The sequence below is a fragment of the Colobus angolensis genome, unplaced genomic scaffold, assembly GCF_000951035.1.
Source record: "Colobus angolensis palliatus isolate OR3802 unplaced genomic scaffold, Cang.pa_1.0 Scaffold17, whole genome shotgun sequence".
NCBI lineage: Eukaryota > Metazoa > Chordata > Mammalia > Primates > Cercopithecidae > Colobus > Colobus angolensis.
Genome location: NW_012114821.1, coordinates 6649842 through 6662166, shown reverse-complemented (window position 1 = coordinate 6662166; position 12325 = coordinate 6649842). Strand labels below are relative to the sequence as shown.

The window sequence follows — 12325 nt, the reverse complement described above, 5'->3', positions numbered from 1 at the left end:
GGAGCTTGCAGTGAGCTGAGATCTGGCCACTGCACTCCAGCCCGGATGACAGAGCAAGACTCTGTCTCAAAAAAAAAAAAAATTAAAAAAAATAAAACAAAATAAAATAAATGCTTCCTATCTGCTGTGATTTGTAAATTCCCCTTCTTCAGTTCTCATATTCTCATTCTGAGACAGGTTGTACAGTTCTTTTTCAGATGAGGGACATAAGGTACTGATGAGGGACCCAAGGTTCAGATAAATAAATGCCCAAGTCCTATAATTAGCAAGGAAAATTCACTTAACTAATAAGAGGCATAGCAGGTTGGGGACCACTGGCTTCCAGATCCCAGGCCTGTGTCCACGGCCCTTTTTGGCTTCCTGCCTCCATCATACATTCCTAAGTGTTCACTGCAAGCTTGTGGGTCTTTCTTCTCTGTCACAGCATCAGGCTATGGAAGGAATGGCCCATATCTGACCTCTCTCTAAACCTCCTGACTTGAAAGGAAACTGTTAAGGTGATGCTTGGTGAGAATCTTTCAGAATTGTGGTAGTTATGGATGGAAAGAATTTTCTGCTGTGAGAAAGAACATGGAGTAAGTGGCTCTGGGTTATTTTCTGGGCAGGATGGGAATCCCAAGACTTTCAGGTAGTGCCAATGGCAGCAGGTATTATCTCTGCCTCCTCGGAGTCATCCATACTCTCCAAATGAGGACTTTTGCTCATTGGCTGTCTCTGGATCCACGACAGACTCCCTTTAGGTCCTACTACTGGTTGGTGAACATGCGATGAGAAGGAAATAAAAACGCTTTTTGTAGGGGACAGAATAGTCATCATTTCCAACCCAGACAAGGCATTTACATCTGACTCCGTAGAATACACGCTCCCAGGGTCATTGCTGTGGTTACCATCTTGTTGCTTCTTTCTCCTTTACACGGATCATAATCACAACTGCAGCAACAATCTCCAGACCCTGTATCTTAAAGTCAGTGTTTTATGTGAGTTCAAAGTACTAGAATGGAGCTCTGTAGTTGACCATGTGGCATGAACCTCCTCATGCTGGCCACTGAAGAGAGCAGCTGCAAATCTGTAAGATAAATCTTGGGGAAGCTGCTTCCCTGATGCTGTGCTGCAATTGCAAAAGAACCAAACCCTCTTGGCAGTGCATGAGACCAATGAATGCCCAGAGCCTTTGGTTATGAAAGGATGCTGACAATAATTGTAAGTACTCCATCAAGGGTAGCATTTTCAGTTTACAAACTCATCTTCACATCCCCAAGTCTAGCGGAGATACTGTTTGATAAATGAAGTTGAATAGAGAGGAAATGAAACAGTCCTTCTGTCTATTTTCTGCAAAGTGGTGTGGGGTAAATGACAAGCATAGAAGTTGGCTTGGCTTTGAAGCCAAGAACCACAATAGACTGAGTCCACGGAGGACACATTTAACCCTTCTGTGATGCATTTTCTCAACAACAAGTGGTGATAAGGGGCAGCTATTGCTGACAGGAACATTAGCAGATATAGTGTAAACTAAAGCATCGCACCCCATTAGGAGCTGTCCTGGGTGCTGGTGTTGGTATCAGCTATTACTAAAGAGTATGACAGGACAATAACTACGTGGGGTACTGAAGTTGGACTAGCAGAGGTCAACCCCAGTTATAGTACCTGCTAGTTTTGTAGCTGTGGCATTTAATTTTGTTAAACCTTAGTTTCCTCATCTGTAAAGTGAAACAACAGCTCTGCCTTCTGGCATCATGCTGACCATTGCAGGAGACAGTAACCTGCTCCTTGGAACACTGAGCACCCTGCCCAGTGCAACTGCCTGGGGCTCATCATGCAGGGTTAGACCACATGCCCCAAGGACTTCTCGTGGTTGGAGTGACCATCAGCTCCTAAATGGAGCAAGAAGAACCCCTGTCTTTCAGATGCAGCACTAATTGCTTTCTTTTTTTCTCAATGGAAGCTTTCTATTCTCGGGTTTTTACAGGAGCAAACCCTCCGTTGAAGCAAATTATAAGGGAACAAAAGCAGGGCCATTACCAAAAACACCAGCACTGCATGCAGGGTTGGGCTGAAGGAGAAAACAGTGCATACTTCATGGAGCTAACTCCTTATCTGTTTAATTGATATGCTTTACTTCTTTGAATCAAGACAATTCTGGCCGTGTGTGGTGGCCCACACCTGTAATCTCAGCACTTTGGGAGGCCAAGGCAGGCAGATCAAGAGGTCAGGAGTTTGAGACCAGCCTGACCAACATGGTGAAACCCCATCTCTACTAAAAACACAAAAATTAGCTGGATGTGGTGGCATGCACCTGTAGTCCCAGCTACTCAGGGGGCTGAGATGGCAGAATTGCTTGAACCTGAGAGGTGGAAGTTGCAGTGAGCTGAGATTGCAACACTGCACTCCAGCCTGGGCAACAGAGCAAGACTCCATCTTTTAAAAAAAAGGCAATTCCTCCTCAGCAGAGGCTAAGCCCAGCAGCCAGCAAGTTGACAGCAAAGATTACTTAAGGATCAGGTAAAATTTGAAATTGCAGGGCGAGAAGCTTGGCCTCATCTGGCAATCCCAGAAAGAGAAGGTCATGCCCAGTAACGAGCTCCTACATTTGAAGATGCTGCACTTTCCTGATGCCTTTCAATGTAACACTGCCCCAGGCAAATCTCTTGTTCTATCTGCACTGAGATCTGATATCTATAACTCCTGATGCAGGAGTCTTGCCTCTGTCAAAACCCTCTAAATCTTCACAGTCCACAGGTCATGATAGCTAGACGTCTTAACCTGCCAGCTAGGGTCTGGGAGACCTGGGTGTTTTCCATTCTGTTACACACAAAGCTGGTGCTGTTGCCACAGCACAGAATTGTTGGTTTCTTTGCTTGCTTTTTTACAGTCATGACAACAGTGCCAACAACCTTTTCCAGGACTGGGCCTATGGTAAGGAAAGTGAATCACTCACCTTGGGTACTGAATAACTCTTGCTGAGAAGCCAAGAGAAATAATATCCCTATGCAATACAGATAGATAGATAGATAGATAGATAGATAGATAGATAGATAGATAGATAGATAGATAAACAGATTGATTGATTGCATAGGGATGTTATTTTATATATATTATTTTTTCAATTTTTTTTTCTTGAGACAGGGTCTTACTATGTCACCCAGACTAGAGTGCCGTGGCACGATCTTCACTCACTACAACCTCTGTCTCCTGGATTCAAGTGATTCTCATGCCTTAGCCTCCCGAGTAGCTGAGATTACAGGTATGTGCTACCACACCTGGCTAATTTATGTTTTTAGTAGAAACGAGGTTTCACCATGTTGGCCAAGTAGCTGGGATTACAGATGTGCACCACCATCACTAGCTAATTTTTGTATTTTTAGTAGAGATGGGGTTCCACCATGTTGGCCAGGCTGGTCTTGAACTCCCAGCCTCATACGACCTGTCTGCCTCAGTCTCCCAAAGTGCTGGGATTACAGGTGGTAGTCACTGTGCCTTACAACTATGTAATATTTTTAAAAGTCAAAGTCAATCTAAAATAACTCAAGATGATTGAAATAGCAAAATGTAAATAAACACAGGTATCTGACGCCGCTGGTATTTGGCAGAAGTGAGTTAGGTCATTCAAGTGGACGGTGGGGTCATGTCTTTATTTTAAATTTTGATATCTTGTTCCTCATGAAATGATTGCATTACTTTTAAATTTTATAAAATATGGCAGGCCAGGCGTGGTGGCTCACACCTGTAATCCCAGCACTTTGGGAGGCCAAGGTGGGCAGATCACGAGGTCAGGAGATCGAGACTATCCTGGCTAAAAAGGTGAAACCCCGTCTCTACTAAAAATACAAAAAAAACCCAAAAAATTAGCTGGGCATGGTGGCAAGTGCCTGTAATCCCAGCTACTCGGGAGGCTGAGGCAGAAGAATGGTGTGAACCAGGGAGGCAGAGCTTGCAGTGAGCTGAGATTGCACCACTGCACTCCAGCCTGGGCAACTGAGTGAGACTCCGTCTCAAAAAATAATAATAATAATAATGCATTGAAGTATTATTTATCTAGGTTGCTGAGGTTTCTGACTTCTCCAATTTTATTCCCAAATCCTCACCCTAAATATGGGGCTGCCACCACTGTGACCACAAGGGCTAAAAAAGCTAATGTCAAATGAGCACTTATAATTGAGAAATAAAAATAAAATCCTAGGCCCCCTAACCAACTGTACAGACCCACTCTTGGCCAAGGAGACCCAGAAAATCCTTAAAAACTGAGTTCCCAGCCTGACCACAACTCACAAAGCATGTGTAGTCAAAGCTTTCACGTCTTCTGCTTCACCTTTTGATGTCAGAGGTTTCAAAACTTTAAAAACTCCACCCTTGGATTATGCTAATGCTGTCATTTTTTGAACACATGACCCATGATGAGGCATGAAACTCAATTTCCCATGTACATGTTTCTCCTTCCATAAAGATTCATGACTTCTCCTATAGCTTTTTAAATACATGCATTTGGCCAGCCTGCTCAGCATAAATCCTGCTGCTTTTACCCTCCCCTTGAGGCACTTGCTCTTGGTTTCTGCCGGAGGCTATGCTTCCCAGCCTGCGGGATAGACAGCCTGCAAGTGCAATCCTATGTGAGAAATAAAGATCTCCTTTCCAAGTCTGTAGTTCTGAGACAGGATAGGCAAACAAGAAAGTAATCATGTTCTCGGGACACAGCAACCATCCGTAGTGACAGTAAGGACAAGCAACACAATAAGCCTCAGCATTCACATTATAATTAAGCTCATCCACGCAAAGCTATCTTCAGTAGGGACTTTCCCCTCTAGAGAGCATGTGCAGTTTGATTTTGCCCATCCTCAAACTGACCCTTTGCTCGTAATAGTAAAAAACATACCCCTTGGTGGAGATTTAAGATGCTAATGAGACATGTGATGTATGAACAAGTACGTACAGCTACTGCACATGTGCACCCAGAGGACCACTGAGAACATGCTTATGAGTAACGTCTCTTCCCACCTCCTTATGAATAATCATGTAAGGCTCCCATAAAGGGAGTCTCCCTAGTGCTGGTCTTTGCTGTCTCATCCTTACGAGCAGCCTACCCTGAATCCTCTCTCTCTCTCAGGTGTACTGTCTATTCTGCCCCTAACTTTCAAAGTATTCTTTTTCTTTTGCAATAAATTACATGATGCTGCATCTCCTTCGCTGTGTGTCTCTTGTTTAAATTATTTTCAACCAAGAACTGAGGTATCACAATAGCCACACTTTCTCATTCTTCAGTTGATACAATGTACCAGGCACTGATGGGAGCATTTTGCCTGCAGTTGGCATAGTAATAAGCCTGTAGGGTCACAGTTTTTACAGTTCCTTGTTAACTTTAGGAGACAAAAGGCCAGAGAGGTTAAGAAACTATCCCAAGGTCACACGGCTGAGATGGAATTCTCACCCCAAGGCCTGGCTTCTGAGCTTTCCCTCCTTGTGACAATTTTATGTCACTACTTCTATCAGATGAGGCATGCTATGTCCAGCCAGGCCTCAGGAAGAGACACAGGGACACATTTGGCCCCGAGTGTTGGTGGGGAAGGTGTTTGGTCTACAGCAGCACAGAGACTACGAGAGATAAGGGAGCACACTCTGGGGAGCACCAATGACAGTGGGAAGGGAATGAGGGTGTGGGTCTATCTGCCCCCATACCAGCACTCAGGTACTTTCTTCTTAGAGCTAAATACTGTCACCACCAACAGCTCAAACAGCCCCAGCCCCAGCACACTTGTTTTGACAGCCGGAGAGCTTCCCTGCCTATTCTGGGGTTGAGATTATACCCCCCTTTCTCTCAGGCCAGCCTCCCTGGCTTTGGGAAACCACAGAGCCACAGAGCTGCTTTTAGACATGCCTTATCACTCACATGAGAATAACAGTACTCGCTTGCATTCAAAAAGCACTTTCCTAGTATTTTTCAACGGAGTGCCACATCCTTTTTATGTACCATATCACTCAATTTTAACAAATCTCTGACACCATTTGTATTTTTGTCATTACTGTGGAGGTGTCTGACCAAAAAACTCACGTCTTAACCAGCAGGTCCCACACAGTCCAATTCTTCCATGCATTTCATACTTTCCAACACGCAGTTGTTTGTAAATGAGCAACTGAGATTCCACAAGTTGAAGTCACCTGCCCATGGTCACTAGAATGGGGGTTTTCTGATTTTTAAAACCACTCCTTTACACTGGCCATCACTCTTCCTTAAATTGAGATGAACCATTGAGATGAGCAGAATAGACCCATGCAGACGGTTATGAAGTCTCACTGACCTGTGGTCCAGCTATTCCTGGGGGCCCTGGTAGGCCTGGAGGCCCAGGTTCTCCCTGTATCAGGGACACAAGGAAAAAAAAAGGAAACAAGAATGAGTATCTGGCCCACACCCAGGGTCATCACTAAGCCATCACCCTCGCACCTCCATTCACTGATTTTCCACTGGGACTTCCTGGCAGCTACACCTGCCCCTAGCCTGTCTGAGCCAAGGGTATAGGCAAGTGGTAGTACTGAGTGTGGCTGTGCAATCATGGCGTGACCCACCATTGATGTGGTTAGTTGGTGTGTCTCCAAGATGATGCAATGGCCCCTGCCTCCCATATTTGCAACCTGAAGCAGCCGTCCTGCCATTTGTCACAGGGTTGGTCTGTATGGCCAACAAGACATGGCAGAAGTGATGGTGTGTACTTGCTGAGATTAGGGTATAAGATGGCTCACTCCCACCCTGGCCTGCCACACCCCCGCCCCGCCCCCTCCAGCTTGCACTTTTTCTATCCAACCACTCATTTTGGGGAAAACCAGTTTCCATGTCTCGATCTCACTCAAGCAGCTCTGCAGAGAGGCCCATGTGGTAAGGAACTGAGGTCTCCATCAACAGCCACAAGAGTGAACCTGATTGGAAGGGGATCTTCCACCAGATGGACCCTGAGATGACTGAAGCTCAGAGCTTGGGGGTTGCCTCATGGAAGACCTGAGCCAGAACAACCCAGCGAAACCACTTCTGGATTTCTGCCCCAGAAACTTGAGATAATAAATATTTGTTGTTTTAAGCCACTCAGTTTTGGAGCAATCTGTAATGCAGTGAAAGATAACTAATACAGTTGAGAAGACAGAAAAAGTATACTGCACTAAGAAATACAGTCTGAATTATGTAGGATCTCATTTGTGTGTGTGTGTTTGTGCTCTATAAATATATGTACATGTATAATTATACTGGCACTCATTGCGTGTTCTTTGTAGTTATTTTCATAACCATTTTCTTATGGTTATTTTCACTTCAAGCTCTGTAATACCTGGAGTGTCCGCTGCTTGACTCTGAGAAAGGACCACCCAGGTGGGAGAGTGGGGGTTCTTGGCCCCCTGCCAGATCCTGCCAGGGGTCGTGGAGCATTGAGTGGTTCTGAACATCAGAATCACTATGTAGTAGTTGTAGTAAACACAAAGAATACAAGCCTCGTTCCCAGTGATTTGAAGCAAAGCAACTGTGGTAGAAAGGTCTGGAAAAGACTGATCTAGGCCGGGCGCGGTGGCTCAAGCCTGTAATCCCAGCACTTTGGGAGGCCGAGGCAGGCGGATCACGAGGTCAGGAGATCGAGACCATCCTGGCTAACCCGGTGAAACCCCGTCTCTACTAAAAATACAAAAAACTAGCCAGGCGAGGTGGCGGGCGCCTGTAGTCCCAGCTACTCAGGAGGCTGAGGCAGGAGAATGGCGTAAACCCGGGAGGCGGAGCTTGCAGTGAGCTGAGATCCGGCCACTGCACTTGTGCCCGGGCGACAGAGCAAGACTCTGTCTCAAAAAAAAAAAAAAAAAAAAAAAAAAAAAGAGACTGATCTAAACATTTCCCTATTTCCCTAAGTGATTTAGAAATGCCACCCTGACAGCCTCTGCACTGATATCAAGAATCTTTGAGGTCAAGACTCCTGGAATAAACTCCTAAAGACCCATTTATCTTAATGAACTAAATGATCTTCCAAGCTGTTTAAAATTAAGGCAATGGGAAAGGGTCATGATATGGATTTAAGAACATTCAAACACATTTATTTACTATCTGATAAAATATGATATAAGAAATGCTGCAAATCAAATAAATGTCTGTTTTTAATAAGTCGATCACCAGGAGAATTTAATTAGGTGAAATTATTCTTAGTCAAATTGCTTTAGGATTGGCTTCTGTCGCTTCCAGGGTTCCAGAGTGTATGGAGAAATTTTGAGGACTGTGGCACACCCGTGGGGTCTATGCTTAAATAGCCTGCGTAGCTGAATCGGTGGAAAGGGAACAAGCACTGCTTAAGTCTCAGAGAGTCAGAATAAAGGTCATCTTTCACATCTGTGTTTGTATTCCCTGTACCATGTATGGGTAAGATACAAACTACAAATAAGAGGCTTAATTCTCTCTTTTTTGAAAAGAAAGAGAATCTCACCTAAGTCTTTTTCTTAAAGCATTTACTTTAGAAAACGGATCATTGTCAGTTCTTTATCTGTTGCTTTGAAATGTGTGTAAATCCTTTTAAAAGGCAAAGAAGTCTTTTTTTTTTTTTTTTTTTTCCAGTTTGATGACCTAGGAATGTCTTTCTCTAGGAGTTAGGATTCATCTCTGTGAAATATGATCCGCAAGAAAGATCCACCTCATCTCCCAATTTCTAGGGGATGGTATCTCCCCAAGTTGCAACAGTATCTTCTTACATAAAGATGCGAGAAGTTTATTTTCACTTTGGATAAAGCCAATTAGCTAAGACAGAGGGCCATCTGAATTACCAGGTGAATCTAAGATGAACATATGTGACAAATAGCACTGTCAAGACCTCCTACTTGAGGACTAATTATTGCTTACCTTGAGAAAATGTCTGTAATGGACTTTATCTGCTTAGCTATACAAAAGAGTGAGATTTCTTCCTGTCCTTACCATCTCTTAACAGATTGTCTGTAATGCACGTTATATTCAAGTTTAAATTCAATTCAATATTAAAATGGTTTTCTTTCTCTTCTACCTTTGTGAAGAAGTTTTCTGGGTTGGGAGATTTTGTTTTTAATTCTATTTCCCTGGCACCCATGAAACTCCCTACCTCTGTTTTGCTCCAGGACAGACCATGAACTCCTTTAGGATAGAGTCTCAGCCTTTTTCTTCTGAACCTCCCCATTGTCTACGTGTTGACTGACACATAAGACACACGTAACGGGGTGTCATAAACAGGCAATGACAAGGGATTGAATGCATGCATGAATGGACAGATCCATTGATTGATCTATGAGTCTGAAGTGCCTATCTTGGTGCCTATTACATAGTAGATAGGCAGAGTTGTTGGATGATAAAAGAAAGGAAGGGAGGAAGACGGGGAGGCAAGGAATGTAACTGAATGAGTATATGTTTCCAGGTGTCAGCATGTACTGGAAAGTCACAATCAACATCTTCTTAAAGTAACAAAGACCCATAGATACCCAGTTCTTACCATTTCCACAGTTGTATCCCACAACCCAGTATTCCTCATCTATCTTGAACCTTGAACCCCTGAAAACCTGAACACCTTTGGAGGCAGATAGGGCAATATGAGAGATCCAGAATGATATTTTCATTGTGATGATAAAAATCAAGTTTCCCCTTTTCTCCTTACCTTTTTCCCTTCTGTGCCTTCTTTCCCTGGCTTTCCTGGGAGACCTTTGTCCCCCTTAAAACCTGGTAGACCAGGGAGGCCTGGGGAGCCAGGAGGGCAGTCATTGCACACATCCTGAGAGTGGAGAGAGAAGGAGGAACAAACAGAGAATGACTAGCAAATACAGTTTCAAAGCAAAGCAAAGTAGCCCTGGCTGCTACCTCTCCAGATGGAGATTTTGTTTTTAAATACCAGAGAAGATAGAAAAACAAATAGGTGGACTGAGTCATGATCCAAATACTTTTGTATCTAAACTTTGCATTTTCCCTTTCTTCACTGAAAGTTAGGTTTCAGCACTGACATGTCTGGATATTCCTCCATTTCCTCCTACTTCCATGCAGACTTCTGGAAGGATAGCCTGAGGAAATGATGTCAAAAATTCATGTAAAATGATCTGTGAGCATCTGAAAACATTAATAGAGCAGATTTAATACAAACATTTAGTATTACTAAAAATAGCATGCTCTGTCCCTGATGTTAGAGGCCAAGCTGGGAGCTGAATTCTCTGTTCTGTGTTTGCCCAAGTCAAGTGGTTTCTGAACAAGGAAGAAGGATCAATAAGGCGACAGGCACACACCCTTGGGACTTTGTTTCTATGACACAATCCAGGCTCTGACCATGCTTAGCTTTATTTTTTACCCAAGGTAAGCATTTAATAAATGGTCCCTGGAGTTGGGCTTTGTTCTACTTCTTTAAGGCACGTAAATACTGCTCCTTGAGTAAATTTAAAGTCCTCTGAGCCCAGAGCATGTGTTTTCTGATTTGTTGGATCTTACAGTTTGGAGCACACTATGTGCCAAATAAAACTCACCTGACTGTACTCTAGCCTGCCTCATCCACCTGCCTCGTGGTTTACCTCCTCCATGCCCTTCTCTCTAATCCTCCCTCTCATGCACCCTGCCTCTCTCCTTGTGATAGGAATTTAATGGATAACACAGGTAAAGCACTTAGAACACTCTCAAGAAAGATTAGATAGATGGATAGATGATAGATAGATACACAGATACATAGATAGATAATGCCCACACATTTAGCCATTATTGCTAATTTATTTATTCACTCAGTCACTCACTCATGGAAAAAAATACTTGAAAGGCACCTACTATGTGTCGGGCACTGTGCTAAGTTTGGGACCACAGTGAGTGTGTGTCTTGAAGAGCTCTCAGTTCAACACTGTCAACGGACACAAACACATGCACTAACTATGGTCTTTTGAAAGCCCTACCAAAGGGATCTGCAAAAATCCGTGCAAGCTGCACTGTTCACAGTCCATGAGGTGAAGCTGCAGGTGATTTAGTTTTCATCTTGGTCTCCGATTTCAGGATGGTAAAGCTTTTCCATCACAAAAGCATCTCTGAATGGCCCACCTTCCTTTTACTTGTTTCACCTACTCAGTCTTTGGAGATTCTTTAGTAATCTCCCGCTCCATGAAGCCTTCCTGATTGCCTGAGGATGGGGACAGGCTCCTCCTGCTCCCAGAAATCTCAGGAATCCTCACTACTGAAGTACTAATCTCCTTGTTGGAATGGTCTTTTATTCCATCCTGTCTCCACCAGGCAAACAGAAGGTGTAAGCACTCAGAGGACAGAGGTAGAATTATCTTTACATGCCAAATTCATAGCAAATATTCTTCCACAGGGCATGAGTGCTATAAATGAATGAATCAGGCAACTCAACCAACTAACCAACTGACTGACCAACCAACCAATTAACTGTCCACCTGACATTCTGGTGACTTGGGCCATCTTCCTTTAGTGGGTAGTTTGCAAAGCTGATTGGGTGATTTGGAGGGTGGGAAGAGTTAAATATTGGGATATATAAAGCAAGAGTGCATGAGATATTCAGCTTAATTAGATGAGCTGCTTTTGATAACTGTGTTTTTCTTGGAAGAGTAGCAGTGTTGAAAGGAGCTCACCTCTTTGTAGACCTTCTTTTATTATACTCTAAGATGAGATGCATCCATGTGACATTGCAACTGTGGATGGATGGATGGATGGATGGATGGATGGATGGATGGATGGATGCAAATAGAATTAGCCTGATGACACCAAAAATTCTAGCCACTGAGATATTTCTGGACTTGAGTGTGCCCTGGTGATTGGAAGCCATTCTTTGCAGTGGGATCCATAACATAAAAAGGTTATATCTGAGTAATACAAAAATCTCACAACTTTCCTATTTCTTTGTAATTTCTGGCAGGGTTCTCAACCTGGGCCTGTTGCACACTATGCAGGATTATTTCCTGAAGACCAGAACTGTCGGAGACCCAGACCTACCTGTGAGAGAGCTAGATTCAACTCACTGACCCAGTTCTGGAATCCAGTGAGCATAGGGTGAGATCACCCCAATCTGCAGTCTTACAGATGTTCACCTTGGCTCCAGAGCTCCTGGGACCCCCTAGTCCCTCCTGGATCTGCACCAAAGTCCAGTTCAGAGGGCAGTTCACACTTTCTCTGAATGTATTGAAACTGGATAGGGTTGTGTTTCCAACCAAATGGGCTTGCCCATGCTCCACTTAAACCTCTGTCCACCTGGAATCATGGCTTCATCTCCCTGAGTCTCCTTATCTGTGAAATGGGGATGTCAAAGTCTTATGATAAATGAGACAATGAATGGAAAATTCCTGACACTGTCCTGACACAGAGTGAAAACACAGTGACTTTTAG

General features: G+C 43.8%; 1 protein-coding gene across 1 annotated transcript in view; it reads right to left on the bottom strand.

Moving 5' to 3' along the window:
* Positions 1–12325, bottom strand: part of COL22A1 (collagen, type XXII, alpha 1) — a 299536-nt gene that overhangs the window by 51898 nt on the left and 235313 nt on the right. Inside the window, exons 46-47 of the mRNA XM_011938231.1 lie at positions 9621–9734; positions 6288–6341 (exon numbers count right to left, since the gene is read on the bottom strand). Coding sequence (XP_011793621.1) covers positions 6288–6341; positions 9621–9734 — 168 coding nt within the window. The remainder of the gene's footprint in view (positions 1–6287; positions 6342–9620; positions 9735–12325) is intronic.